The 14,355-nt window shown below is 40.0% G+C and overlaps 1 protein-coding gene across 4 annotated transcripts in view; it reads right to left on the bottom strand.

Moving 5' to 3' along the window:
* Window positions 1–330: 330 nt before the first annotated feature.
* LOC142257905 (uncharacterized) overlaps window positions 331–14,355 on the bottom strand; it is a 31,775-nt gene continuing 17,750 nt past the window's right edge. For all 4 annotated transcript variants that reach the window (XM_075330198.1, XM_075330213.1, XM_075330190.1 and 1 more), the window contains exons 2-3: window positions 7,307–7,362; window positions 331–5,999 (exon numbers count right to left, since the gene is read on the bottom strand). In XM_075330198.1, coding sequence (XP_075186313.1) covers window positions 3,006–5,717 — 2,712 coding nt within the window. In that variant the 5' untranslated portion in view covers window positions 5,718–5,999; window positions 7,307–7,362 and the 3' untranslated portion in view covers window positions 331–3,005. The remainder of the gene's footprint in view (window positions 6,000–7,306; window positions 7,363–14,355) is intronic.

Below are 14,355 nucleotides of genomic sequence, written 5' to 3' on the forward strand. Positions count from 1 at the left end.
TGGCACCACATTTGCTATGCGCCAGTCCTGCGGTACCGACCCTGTTATTAAGGAATCTGAGAAGATTAAAAATAATGGTCTATCTATCACAGAACTCAATTCCTGTAGTACTCTGGGGTGTATGCCATCCGGGCCCGGAGATTTGTCAACCTTAGTGATTTCGAGGCGGCGGCGTACTTCCTGCTGGGTTAAGCAGGTAATATTCAAGGGTGAATTTATGGCATCACTGGTCATGTCATCTGCCATGGCATTTTCTTGTATAAAAACCGTAGAAAAAAAGTCATTCAGCAGGTTGGCTTTACCCTCATCCCCTTCCACCATTTCACCAAGACTATTTTTAAGGGGGCCAACACTATCGCTTTTCAGTTTTTTACTGTTTATGTAGTTAAAGAATATTTTAGGATTATTTTTACTTTCTCTCGCAATGAGTTTCTCTGTCTCATACTTAGCTAACTTAATTTGCTTTTTACATATTTTATTTAATTTTCTATAATTATATAATGCCTCATCACTACCTACCCTCTTTAATTCTTTTAAGGCTTTCTGTTTTTCTTTTATTGCTTCCCTTACAGCTCTATTTAGCCATAGGGGTTTCCTCCTATTTCTAGCATGTTTGTTCCCATAGGGTATATTTTCTGCACAAGCCCTATTCAGGATGCTCATAAAAGTCTCCCATTTGCTTTGTGTACTTTTATTACTTAGTACATCATCCCAGTTTATTGCACTAAGATCATCTCTCAACCGTTTAAAATTTGCTTTCCTGAAGTTTAGTGTCCTTGTAGCCACTCTACTATACATCTTACTAAAGAATACATGAAAACTTATTATTTTGTGATCACTATTCCCCAAGTAACCCCCATCTTGTATATTTGATATGCGGTCTGGCCTATTGGTTAGTACAAGGTCTAGTAGTGCTCCCCCTCTTGTGGGGTCCTGTACCATTTGTGAAAGGTAATTATCTTTCATTGTTATCAAAAATCTATTTCCTTTGCTGGAACTGCAAGTTTCTGTTCCCCAATTTATATCAGGATAGTTAAAGTCCCCCATAATAATTACCTCTCCGAGACTCGCTGCTTTATCAATTTGCTTTATGAGGAGATTCTCTACCTCTTCCATAATATTCGGCGTCTTATAACACACCCCTATCAGTATTTTATTATTCACTCTCCCCCCCCTTATCTCCACCCATAGGGACTCTACATTCTCAGTACCCTCACATATGTTGTCACGCAGGATGGGTTTTAAGGATGATTTTACATATAGACACACACCTCCCCCTCGCTTATTTGTACGGTCATTCCTGAATAGGCTATAACCCTGTAAATTAACAGCCCAGTCAACTTCTGTCACTAAAAGCCGTGCATCATCAGAAAAAAATCCGCACCAATTCTAGACTTATGTCAATGAACTATGGAAGGTATTACATCAATTTCACCTTCTTGCACTTTCCTTCTTCCCTCCATGATGTCAGAAGCATGTAAGAATTGTTCACCATTAGTATCAGAATTATTCACAAGCCTGGTTTTACTTCCAGAACGGCTTGCACAACTTTTGGCTGCTTTCACATGAGAATTTTTAGAAGCACTAATCACTGCGATCTTCTACGGCGCAATTAAAGCTTGTCAGGGCCCGTGTCCACTGTGCGTGATCAATTGCGGAATCCGCACTACAGATCCTACAGTGCAGATTCCGCAATTGATTCTGGCCATTCATTCCTAAGGGGCCGCCGGCAATTGCGGAAATACTGCACAGCAGATTCCCGAGGAAGTTTCTCCGCAGCACTTCCCATTTCTTCTGCAGAGTCTGCAGCCTTTATATAAGGATAAGGTGGCATAGATTCCGCATGGGCCTGCAACTGCAGCCGTGGAGATAACTCTGCCTCACAGCAGTTCCCATCAGTGGACATGAGGCCTAGAAGCGGTCAATGCATAGGTGTCCATTACAACAAAACACCTATGTGCTCAAAATCGCTAGTGCTGGAGATTTTAGGCAGCTAGAGCATAATCTATTTTCAAGTGCCAAGCACTGGAAAGCAGCTCATGTAAGCCTATGAGAGGTCACATGACCCTTCACAAAAGGGTAATGGGATTTCTCTGGCCACAGCGCTCAATGATGCACTATGTAAAGCGCCCACACAGCAGCAAGAAGCGTGCGCTTTAAAAGCGTTCCTGTGTAAGCAGCCCAAAACTGGTAACTCATCTGAATTATTATAGTTTTGTTTCCATATTTAGAACTTTTTGATGATCTTTCTATTGGCAATTTACAGTATGTGTGATCATCAGTATTTTGTTCTTCACAATAGTCTCTGTCGAAAGATCTGCTTTTCCTCAAAAGATGGCTTAAGCGGGCTTTACACGCTACAATAAATCTTACGATGTGTCGGCTTGGTCATGTCGTAAGTGACGCATATCCGGCATCGTAAGTAATATTGTAGCATGTAAAACCTATGTGCGATTGCGATTGAACGAAAAACCGTTCATCGCATACACGTCTTTCAATTACTAAAAATTGAACGTGCGGTTGTTCAATGTTCCCGAGGTAGCACACATCGCGGTGTGTGACACCCCGGGAACGATGAACACAGCTTATCTGCGTCCCACCGGCAATGCGGAAGGAAGTGGGCGGGATGTTTACGTCCCACTCATCTCCGCCCCTCCGCTTCTATTGGCCGCCTGCCGTGTGACGTCGCTGTGACGCCGAACGTCCCTCCCACTCCAGGAAGTGGATGTTCGCCGCCCACATCGAGGTTGTATGGAAGGGTAAGTGCGTGTGATGGGAATTAATCGTTTGTGTGACACGGTCAACAAATTGAACGTGCCACACAAACGATGAGGGCGGGTCACATCGCACACGAGATCGTATGCGAAATTGAAACGTGTAAAGCAGGCTTTACTCATATGGCCTTTCACCCTATTTTTCTTTTTTGGTGCAGATGACGTTTTTGCTTTTCAGTTGCTTTGTTTGCAGGTACGGATGCTGTGGACCCATAGAGATCTCTGAAAGCATTAGACTGAGGATTTTGATGCTGGGGTTGAGGTACGAGATTTTATCAAGTTCAAAACTGAAATCCCTGCTGTGATCTGATTTCTTGCAGCTGTAAGCAAATCCATGTCCTCAGCACTGCCATTTTGTACTTCATCACAGATCATGTGTGCTGCATTAATAAGCTCTTGTTTCATTCGAAGCACATCAGTTTGTTCTTTCATATGGCTCTTACCGATATTCAAAGATTCTAACACAGAAGCTGTTCCTACAAGAGACGTAGCCACATGATCAGGTGAAGAAGATGGGCTTTCATTACCAGAGAATTCTGAAGCGTCACACTGCAAATCATCATTTGCCATGATTGCATCCATTACATGCTCTGAATCGTTACCTGAGTTCTTAGTATGTATTACAACTAAATGAATGTGTTTACATATCATAGACTTTGTCGCAGAGTCGGGACAATTACAGCTGTAGTCATGAAGGCAAATCTTGCACTGCTCACAATATAGATGGCAGGGCTTTTCACAGTTCGCGTCTTTCTTTTCAACAACATACACTAAAGGATTTGATGCAGTTGTAGTTTCGTTAATAGTTATCTGACTGGAAACGGTCCATTTAGTCGATGACATTTGCTTCACAAGAGAAATGGGAAGCGTTAATGCTTTACGATGCCTGTTGTGAAATTGTGTAACTTTCCACATTGTCTTCCCTTTTTCAAGTTTCACAAGTCTTTTTCTCGCTAGCTCTTGAGCCATTTCATTTAAAGCGACATACAATTCATCCACGGTTTTGTTTTTCTTACCATCGAGATATTCATACTTTATAGACCTGTGACAGCGGTCCAAGCACATGTTTGTGGTTATTCCACTGTGGAGGCGGAAACACTTTGCCCATTGTTCTTTACAAGGAACCCATTCTTTTCGGAAGTATTCTAAGAAAGACGTGGTTTTCTCACTCTCATCCATTGTAAGGAGCATTTTGTTTAGGAGCTTTTCAAAAATTTTGGAATCCTGTTCTTCAAGTAATAAAGTAAGTGTTTTGTACATTTGATCTGCTACATTTTTGTCATGAATGCTTCTCAGGTTTTCTTTCCAATCTTTAACAACGTGCCTTATGCATAATAACTTTTTTGCGTTAACTTTGCAGTCAAAAGCATTAACCCAACTCTTGTAATATTGAGGTCCTTTGTCGCTCATTATTACTTTAGTAGACACTGCTCCAGCAATTTTCCTTACCTGAGAAAAAAATATTGTAAGTACACAAGTGGTTTCCTTATTGGATATCATCCAGGCTACAGGAACGCTTTCACTAAAATCATCAATTACAAGTATTGTTATGAGATGGAAATCATAGCCATTTGTCCCATGTGTACAGTCCAAACATACAATTTTATTCCCAAACTTTTGAAACATTTTCATTTGGAAATTGGACATGATTCCGAGAACAAAGTCTTCTTTGTTTAGCTTGTGCTGCAGGTCAGGTGGGTGAGTGAAGGCGCCTTCTTGTTGCCGTTTATACAGTATAACAGACGACTTCTCCATCTCCAAATCTTCAAGAATGTGTGAATCTACACTTATGTGGTCTTCAGAATGTCGCTGTATTCTGTCAATGCGATAAGCTGAAGCAATATTAGATATATCTTTATTGGTGACCAGATGTTTACGCTCTAGAGACAGAACCTCACTTGCAAACAGGCGCTTTACTATTTTCTTGGCTGGAATCCCCTCTTGAAGATTTTCCGCAATGTCTTCTCTGTCCCGCTTTGGAATCCTAATGTGACACAACTGAGCATCATGTCCATAATGAGTATAACAGACGTACAGGTGTACGGCTCCATCAGAGAGGGTTTTGGCTTTCATTCTGGCCGTGCAGTTCGTGTTTATTTTGCATGTACCCTGCGACTTACATTTTCTAATTCCACTGCTTGCTCCCTTATACTGTCCTGATCTGTTACAGTAGTAATACTCAACAGTGCCGTCAGTCAGGAATGAAGTATTTTTCTTATAAAAGCTAGCATTTGTATCCCTCTCTAAATTATCTTTCCATTGCTGAAAGTCCACTCTGGACCCAAATGTCTTTTCTTCTTCAGTCAACACAAATCCGTGAACCTTCCTCAAATGGTGACAAAATTCATGCACGGTCAAGTATCTGAATTCACAGTCTAGTTCCATGCACACATTACCTGGCTTCCTCTCTTGAATATTTTCAGCAATGTCTTCTCGGTCACCCTTTGGAAGCCTAATGTCACACAATTGAGTAGGATGTCCATAATGAGTAGAACAGAAGCAGAGATTTACTGTTCCATCAGGGAGTGTTGTGGCTGTCATTCTAGCTGGGCATTTCACACTGCTTGTTACCTTACATTGACCGGATCTGTTACAGTAGTAATACTCAACAGTGCCTTCAGTTCTCAATGCAGTTTTGCTCTTATAAAAGCTATAATTTGTATCCCTCTCTAAATCATCTTTCCATTCCTGAAACTCACCTCTGGACACAAATGTCTTTTCTTCTTCAGTGAACACAAATCCGTGTTCTTTTGTTAAATGTTGTTTAAGTCCCAGGACGTTGATGTATTGAAATTTGCAGTCTGCTTCCCCGCACACAATTGGCTTTTTACCAGTATTGCTGGAGTTATACGTAGAACATGCTTTCCTGTGTCTTATTAAACTTCCCATGTGGGCGTACTCTTTGCCACACGGACACAAATGCTTTTTTCTATTGTGTGGCATTTCTGAAGCTATTAATATTGATTATAGATCGGAATTCCGATATCTAGACCCCTCATTGGGTAATGAATTACACTAGCATCTAAATCATTACTAGATCATGAATTGACCAAGAACTGGCAAGAAACGAGCGTTCGCAGTCCTGAGGCTGTTCTCACGCAGGAAGGTGCAGACTCGATGCTGGGGTTTGATTCTTTCTACATTTTGGAGGACCTTGAGGTTAGTTTAAATGGGGATAAACGCAGCAAAAAGAATCTTCGGATTCACCTCCTCCTTCCAGGATGCCTGCAACACAGAGAGAAGAGCTGTAAAGTCTGCAGAGCCCCTATCACAGCAGTCCCTAGGGCAGACGTATGGGCCACACACTGAAAAAGTTTACTGCTGCTGGGCCGCATAATTTTTTTTTCTATGTATGTATATTATATATATATATTTTTATTACACACACATATATTCTTTGATACTGTCTAATAAAGAACAGCTCAGCTCCCCCTGATGTAGCCTTTCTGCTCTATGTGGGTGTCTGTGTGTGAGAGAGATATATATATATATATATATTATATATATCTCTACTCTGATAACGGCCAATAGAAAAAAAATCACAGCTCCTCCTGACACTCATGGGAACCTCCTGTTGCTGAGCAGGGCATGCGCGCCTTTAGCCAATAAGCACGCTCATCGCACCGGCTGTTGACGTAGAGTGCACTGATTGGAAAGAGGCACACAGGCCACTGCCCGGAGGTTCCAATGAGCGCCTCTAGCCACTCAGCGCGCTACACATCAGCTGGACGTGGAGTGTGCTGATTGGCTACAATTGCATGGCTGGCTGTCTAGCCTAGCAGCGGCCATCGGAAGGGTTTGCAGCTGATGTGCAAAAGCGCATGGGTCCACATGCAGCCTACGTTTGAGAGCCCCGCCCTAGATCATCTACCCACTTCCCGCATACACGATGTATCACATCATGATATAGCATATTCAATACATTTCCCGAGTCCTCCCCAATCCTAGCTTAATGTATATACATTCCCCAACAACACAGTTCTCCGCATCCTCAGATGAGTGTATATTCCTCAAGTATTTCTATATAACCTTCCCCAGTTTCTCTCTACACATTATTAATGAGGTATTCATATACTTAAAATTCTAGCATGTGACCTCATCCATCTACTCACGGGCTTCAGCAGCGGATGGCGTGTGATGCTCCATCTGCTGCAGAAGCCCATGAGTGGATGGATGAGGTCACATGATCGATGACGCGACCGACACCTCTGAGTTTGGAGCGCGGCTGACCGGAACTGCAGACAGGACGGGAATTCACTTGTGAAGGTGAATATCACATTGCCTGGCCGGGGGGTGGGAAGGGAGGGGGCGGGGGAGTTTTACATAAGTTTTCAGTCCTGGAACAAACCTTTGTGTCCTGCTAAGAAGGAATTATGCACTGTTGTTATCAAGTCTGCCGGCTTCCGCTTATGTGCGCATAGTGAACGTGGGAAACTTCTGGAGGCGCACACAGGGTGACATAACTTAATATGTGAGCATGTGCACTGGTAGGTAAACTTTGCTGCTGGCGCTAGGGTGCGCTAACAACTTACCCAGGAGCGCTCAGTATCATTTCTCCATCTTCAGCATCTGATATGTGGGCGATACACTGCAAAACAAAGAATCTTTACTGGCAGGATCACAGAAACATTTGTGTTTGCAAAGCAGAGCAAGTGGGGAACTGATATTTTCATTGTGGAACAGAGGGTTATGCCTTTGATAGAGTTGCACTTGCATCACCTCTATCAATTACAGTATTATCAAAAAGTTATTTTTTCTCAGTAATTCCATTTAAAAAGTGAAACACATTATAGAGTCACTATAATAATATAATAATAAGTTTTATTTCTATAGCGCCAACATATTCCGCAGCGCTTTACAATTAAGAGGGGACATGTACAGACAATATGAGACAATACAAATAACAAAATTAAGATACCAGGAGGAGTGAGGGCCGCGCTCGTAAGCTACAGTCTATGAGGAAATAGGGGAGGCACAAAAGGTGAATGGGGGGGAAAAGCTTGTCATATATGGTCCAGCCATCGATTTAATAGGGTAATCAAAACCAGCTGCATGAACCAGTCGGTGAGAATTTATACAGGTACAGGGGACGAGAACTGGAAGTAAATTTTTTGAAGGGCAGAAAGGGACTAGATTAATTCAGGGCAGAGAGTTGATAGGCTAGTCTAAAGAAATGCGTTTTTAGGGCCCGCTTAAAGGTGTGGATGTTGGGAATTAATCGGATTTTTCTTTTTTAGTGTGTTCCAGAGCATAGGCGCAGCTCATGAGAAATCTTGAAGACGGGAGTGGGAGGTTCGAATTGTTGAGGATGTCAGTCTTAGGTCATTAGCAGCGCGGAGGGCACGGGTGGGGTGATAGACAGATGAGGGAGGAGATGTAGGGTGGTGTGGAACCATGGAGAGCTTTGTGAGAGTGATAAGTTTATGTTGGATTCTGTAGCAGATAGGCAACCAGTGCAATGACTGGCAAAGAGCAGAGGCATCAGTGAAGCGGTTGCAGAGGAAAATGATCCTGGCTGCGGAATTCAGAATGGATTGGAGAGGGGAGAGTTTAGTAACAGGGAAACCAATTAGTAAAGAGTTACAATAATCCAGTAAGAGTTTTTGCAGAGTCAACGTTAAGAAAAGGTCGAATTCTTGAGATGTTTTTGAGGTGGAAGTGACAAGAATGAGCGAGTGAACGAATGTGGGGAGTGAAGGAAAGTCACTACACACAGAAGGATCTATTCCTATACATTATATAGAGTCATTACACACAGAGTGATCTATTTCTTTATAATAATAAATAATATAATAATAATCATAAATAATATAATAATCCTAAATAATAATTTATATATATTATATAGAGTAATTACACACAGAGGGATCTATTCCTATATATTATCTAGTCATTACACACAGAGGGATCTATTCCTATATATTATCTAGTCATTACACACAGAGGGATCTATTCCTATATATTATCTAGTCATTACACACAGAGGGATCTATTCCTATATATTATCTAGTCATTACACACAGAGGGATCTATTCCTATATATTATCTAGTCATTACACACAGAGGGATCTATTTCACGTTATATAGTCATCTATTCCTATATATTATATCGAGTCATTACACACAGAGGGATCTATTCCTATATATTATATATAGTCATTACACACACACACACACAGAGGGATCTATTTCTATATATTATACAGAGTCATTACACACAGAGGGATGTATCCCTATATATCATAAAGTGTCATTACACACAGTGGGATCTATTTCTATATATTATATAAGGTCATTACACACAGAGGGATCTATTTCTATATATTATATATAGTCATTACACACAGCAGGATCTATTCCTATATATTATATAGAGTCATTACACACAGAGGGATTTATTCCTTTATATTAGTCATTACACACAGAGGAATCTATTTCACATGTTATATATTATATGGAGTCATCTATTCCTATATATTATAGAGTCATTACACACAGAGGGATCTATTCCTATATATTATACAGTCATTACACACAGAGGGATCTATTTCTATATATTATATAGTCATTACACACAGAGGGATGTATTGCTATATATTATATAGTCATTACACACAGAGGGATCTATTTCACTTGTTTATTATATATTATCTAGAGTCATTACACACAGAGGGATCTATTTCAAGTGTTTATTATACAGTGCTGGCCAAAAGTATCGGCACCCCTGCAATTCTGTCAGATAATACTCAATCACAAATTCTTTGGTATTATTATCTTCATTTAATTTGTCTTCAATGAAAGAAAAAAAAAATTGTCATAAAGCCAAATTAAATATAATTCCACACCAAACATAAAAAATGGGGTGGACAAAAGTATTGGCACTGTTTGAAAAATCATGTGATGCTTCTGTAATTTGTGTAATAACAGCGCCTGTAACTTACCTGTGGCACCTAACAGGTGTTGGCAATAATAAATCACACTTGCAGCCAGTTGACATGGATTAAAGTTGACTGAACCTCTGTCCTGTGTCCTTGTGTGCACCACATTGAGCATGGATAAAAGAAAGAAGACCAAAGAACTGTCTGAGGACTTGAGACTCCAAATTGTGAGGAAGCATGAGCAATCTCAAGGCTACAAGTCCATCTCCAAAGACCTGAAAGTTCCTGTGTCTACCGTGCGCAGTGTCATCAAGAATTGTAAAGCCCATGGCACTGTGGCTAACCTCCCTAGATGTGGAAGGAAAAGAAACATTGACAAGAGATTTCAACGCAAGATTGTGCGGATGGTGGATAAAGAACCTCGACTAACATCCAAACAAGTTCAAGCTGCCCTGCAGTCCGAGGGTACAACAGTGTCAACCCGTACTATCCGTCGGCGTCTGAATGAAAAGGGACTGTATGTTAGGATACGCAGGAAGACCCCAATTCTTACCCCGAGACATAAAAAAGCCAGGCTGGAGTTTGCCAAAACTTACCTGAGAGCCTAAAACGTTTTGGAGGAATGTTCTCTGGTCAGATGAGACAAAAGTAGAGCTTTTTGGGAAAAGCCATCAACAGTTTACAGGGGAAAAAAAAAGGCATTCAAAGAAAAGAACACGGTCCCTACAGTCAAACATGGCGGAGGTTCCCTGATGTTTTGGGGTTGCTTTGCTGCCTCTGGCACTGGACTGCTTGACCGTGTGCATGGCATTATGAAGTCTGAAGACTACCAACAAATTTTGCAGCATAATGTAGGGCCCAGTGTGAGAAAGCTGGGTCTTCCTCAGAGGTCATGGGTCTTCCAGCAGGACAATGACCCAAAACACACTTCAAAAACCACTAGAAAATGGTTTGATAGAAAGCACTGGAGACTACTAAAGTGGCCAGCAATGAGTCCAGACCTGAACCCCATAGAACACCTGTGGAGAGATCTCAAAATGGCAGTTTGGAGAAGGCCCCCTTCAAATCTCAGGGACCTGGAGCAGTTTGCCAAAGAAGAATGGTCTAAAATTCCAGGAGAGCATTGTAAGAAACTCATTGATGGTTACCGGAAGCGGTTGTTCGCAGTTATTTTGGCTAAAGGTTGTGCAACAAAGTATTAAGGGGGCTTTACATGGTAGCGATATCGAGCGTGTAAGTACCCGCCCCCGTCGCGCATGCGATTGTTTGTGATCGCTGCCGTAGCGAACATTATCGCTACGGCAGCGTCACACATACTTACCTGGTCGGCGGCATCACAGCGACGTCACCGCAATGTCACTAAGCGGCCGGCCAATCAAAGCGGAGGGGCGGAGATGAGCAGGACGTAACATCCCGCCCACCTCCTTTCTTCCGCATTGGGGCCGGCGGCAGGTAAGGAGACGGTCCTCGCTCCTGCAGTGTCACACATAGAGATGTGTGCTGCCGCATGAGCGATGAACCACCTGGATAAATGTTAAAAAGCATTAAAATTAATACATCTAGTTATCAGATATGTTATAGTAAGACATATAAGTTCACAGTTCTGTTGGAGGGCATAGGTTATTAATAAAGTTTATAAGTATTAAAATATCCCTATTGAATATATATGCTGAGCACGGAAGGATATATATAAATCCATTCCAGAAGCTTCCCGAGGCTTCCAGAAGCTTACGTAATATGAACTATATTCAACTGTGTTCCACTAGAATGCCCTATATGGTTTGAACAGCTGGTATATAATACACGATGGAGGGGGCTACGGGGCGCTCTCCACACTGCCTGCCGTGAGAAGACTCCAGTGCTGCAAGATATGACACGTTGTCCAGGCTAAGAGATGACATCCCCAGCATTGCCGTTCAGGAGCCAAAGAGAGATGGGTAAAGACTTCCCATTGTTCAATATGGACTAAATGAACTCTTTTTACATAAGCTATCAAAGTATATTATTTTTTTCCTTTCTGTAACTGAACCTTGGCAACCTTTTTTTAAATAGATAAAATACATTTATTTTTTACATTTTTGAGGTCTTTTCTTTCATGCGGCTTTACGTATTTGAAGAAAAATATATGTAAGAGTATATTTTTTAACATTTTGGTGAGCCACCCATTCGTGTTTTTTCTATATTTTTTGTGCTTCTTCCTTCACTTTGCATACGGGGGGAGAGACAGAGACATATATCTCCTGCAAAAGATCAGGAATCGACAATTTATAAAAATCACGCAGAACCTAGGAAATACGTATAAGTCAAGTTGCATGAATGTTTTTTTTTAATGAACTTGAAAGTCTTTACAAAGTTACAGAAGTTAACTTTTGACGTATTTTTGAGCAAGAAAGATAAAGTCAGTCCATAAGAAGTATTGGACCTGTTGAACAAAGTGAATCAAGTCTTACAGGATCATCCATCAGATCATCTGATCATTTCAGGTAAGAAAATGGATTTTATCTCTTCATATGTAAAGCAAAGTAAACTTCAGTTCACTTATCCAGATATTTCTAATGTAGAAGAGATTTGGTTACGCTTTTATGAGGAGTGTGAACTTGAGAATTCACGTATAGAATGTGCAAGGTCTTTTAATAGAGAGAAACAGAAAATCAGAAATGTCTGTCATTTAGTCTATGATTTTCACAAGTTAATCGTAGGAAAGTGTAAAAATGGTGGAAATAGACAACCTGAATTGTCAGGAGAGTCAGTGACAGAGAAATCCAAAGACTGCTTAGAACTTGGAATGTCAGTCAGTGATATTGTGAATTCTGACTGTAATGTTGTAAATGATCAGTCAGATGATTTAGACTGTAATTTTGTAAATCAGAATTTTGATAATGGCGACAGACACGTGTTACCTAATCAAGGTGCCTTTCAAGATACTGAGAAAGACGCAGGAAATGACGTAGAGAAGCCAGAAGGGGGAGGAGCCAGAGTGGGAGACGTGCAGACAGGACACGTGGAGAGAGAAAATGGCGACGATCAGTTTCTAAAAATAGAACAGGCCAAGTTAGGGATTACACTTAGAAAAAATTTATTGGACATATGCAAATTAATTCCTGCATATAATCCTAAAATACATGTTTGCAGAAATTCAGAGATATTTGAAAGTTCCATCGAGAAGTTAAACCTAACTATTAGTGAGACGAATCAGTTATTCCGTATGTGGTTACCTCAGCACTTCTTTAGACAATTGGCATTAAAAAAGTCTTCTGGCAATGAGACATTTGATTGTTCAAATGATAACGACATCATAAGGCTAAAAAATCTCATATTCTGTACAAGGAATGAATCTGATCCAAACTATGAGATGTTGAAGGAATTACAAATTGAACAGAATGAGAGTACGTTCTCATTTATGTCCGTTTTTGAACGTTTGTATAGGGCGGTTATTCCAAATGTCGGATTGGATGGAATGATACGTTTATTCATCAAGAAATTTAATTTCCTTGACAATGCAGCCTGTGCGGTGGCATTAAATAAAAGGTCCCTATTCGAATGTACGACATTTATTGATTTTGTTAGAAGTCGCCAAAGTCAATCAGAACAGAAATTAATTAATTCTGAAAAACCAACACAAAAAAGGGAGAGTTTCCGTGAAAAACCAACAGTGTCTCCCAGATCCAAAAATTTTTGTGACAAGATTTATGAAATTCGCAGGAAATTTCATGTGAATTATAAGTCATACACCCCCGCTCTTTCCTTGTCACCTTCAATGAAAGAGAAAATTGTCACAAAATCTGATACCGATTATCTCAGACAAGCGATTTTTAAAAGCCCTGAAAGACAGAAACAGGTGTCTTGTGCGGATTCTCTCCCCTGGTCACTAGTGAAAGAAAAAAAGTCGTCCAGAGAATTTGATAGGCAGCGACAGCTGTGTGGGTTTTCAGAGAAAGATAATTTTTCTCATTTAAGGAAAAAAATTGAGTTACAAAATAACTTCAATTCCCATTTTCTGGAAATTACTGTAATAAATCGAATCTTGCAAAAATTGAGGTTTGGTCTTTAGCTGGATAAAAGGGGATTTCTGGATAAATTAATTTTGCTATTTGATAATCATAATTTTTCATATACAGTGAATATATATATATATATATATATATATTAGAAGTAGTGATAGTAAATCAAGGTCATATTTTCATTTAGTCAAATGATAGTTTAATGTCATAAATTAAATAATTTGATCTCTGTATATGAATAATAATATTTAAAATAAAACAATAAGAGGAAGTAACAGATTCTAAGTGTTTCATTTTTATCATAAATATGATAATAATTTTATTCTTTTATTTCCCTCAGAATTTATCAGTAAAGCAGATTGATGAAGTATTAACTTTTATTTATACATATGTTCTTGTCCTCAATCAGGTAACATATATTTTATTGGGTAAGATTAATCGCGAAAGCAAGATTAATATTATTATTTTCTCAGGTACCAATTGCCAGAGTATTAGTGCTTTAACGTTTCTTTTATGAATATACATGCATTTTCTTTAGAGTTATTAGAAATGTAATCTGAACTTTGGAGTGTTGTAAAACTGCTTGCTGTCTTAGAATGGTGTTCCTTGCACGTGACCTAAAGCATGTGACTTGATACTAAAGCTAAAAATAAATGTTTGTTCCATGGTCATATGTACAGTCTGTAATTCATTGGAATTTGT

This window comes from Anomaloglossus baeobatrachus, chromosome 1 (genome assembly GCF_048569485.1).
Source record: "Anomaloglossus baeobatrachus isolate aAnoBae1 chromosome 1, aAnoBae1.hap1, whole genome shotgun sequence".
NCBI classification, from domain to species: domain Eukaryota; kingdom Metazoa; phylum Chordata; class Amphibia; order Anura; family Aromobatidae; genus Anomaloglossus; species Anomaloglossus baeobatrachus.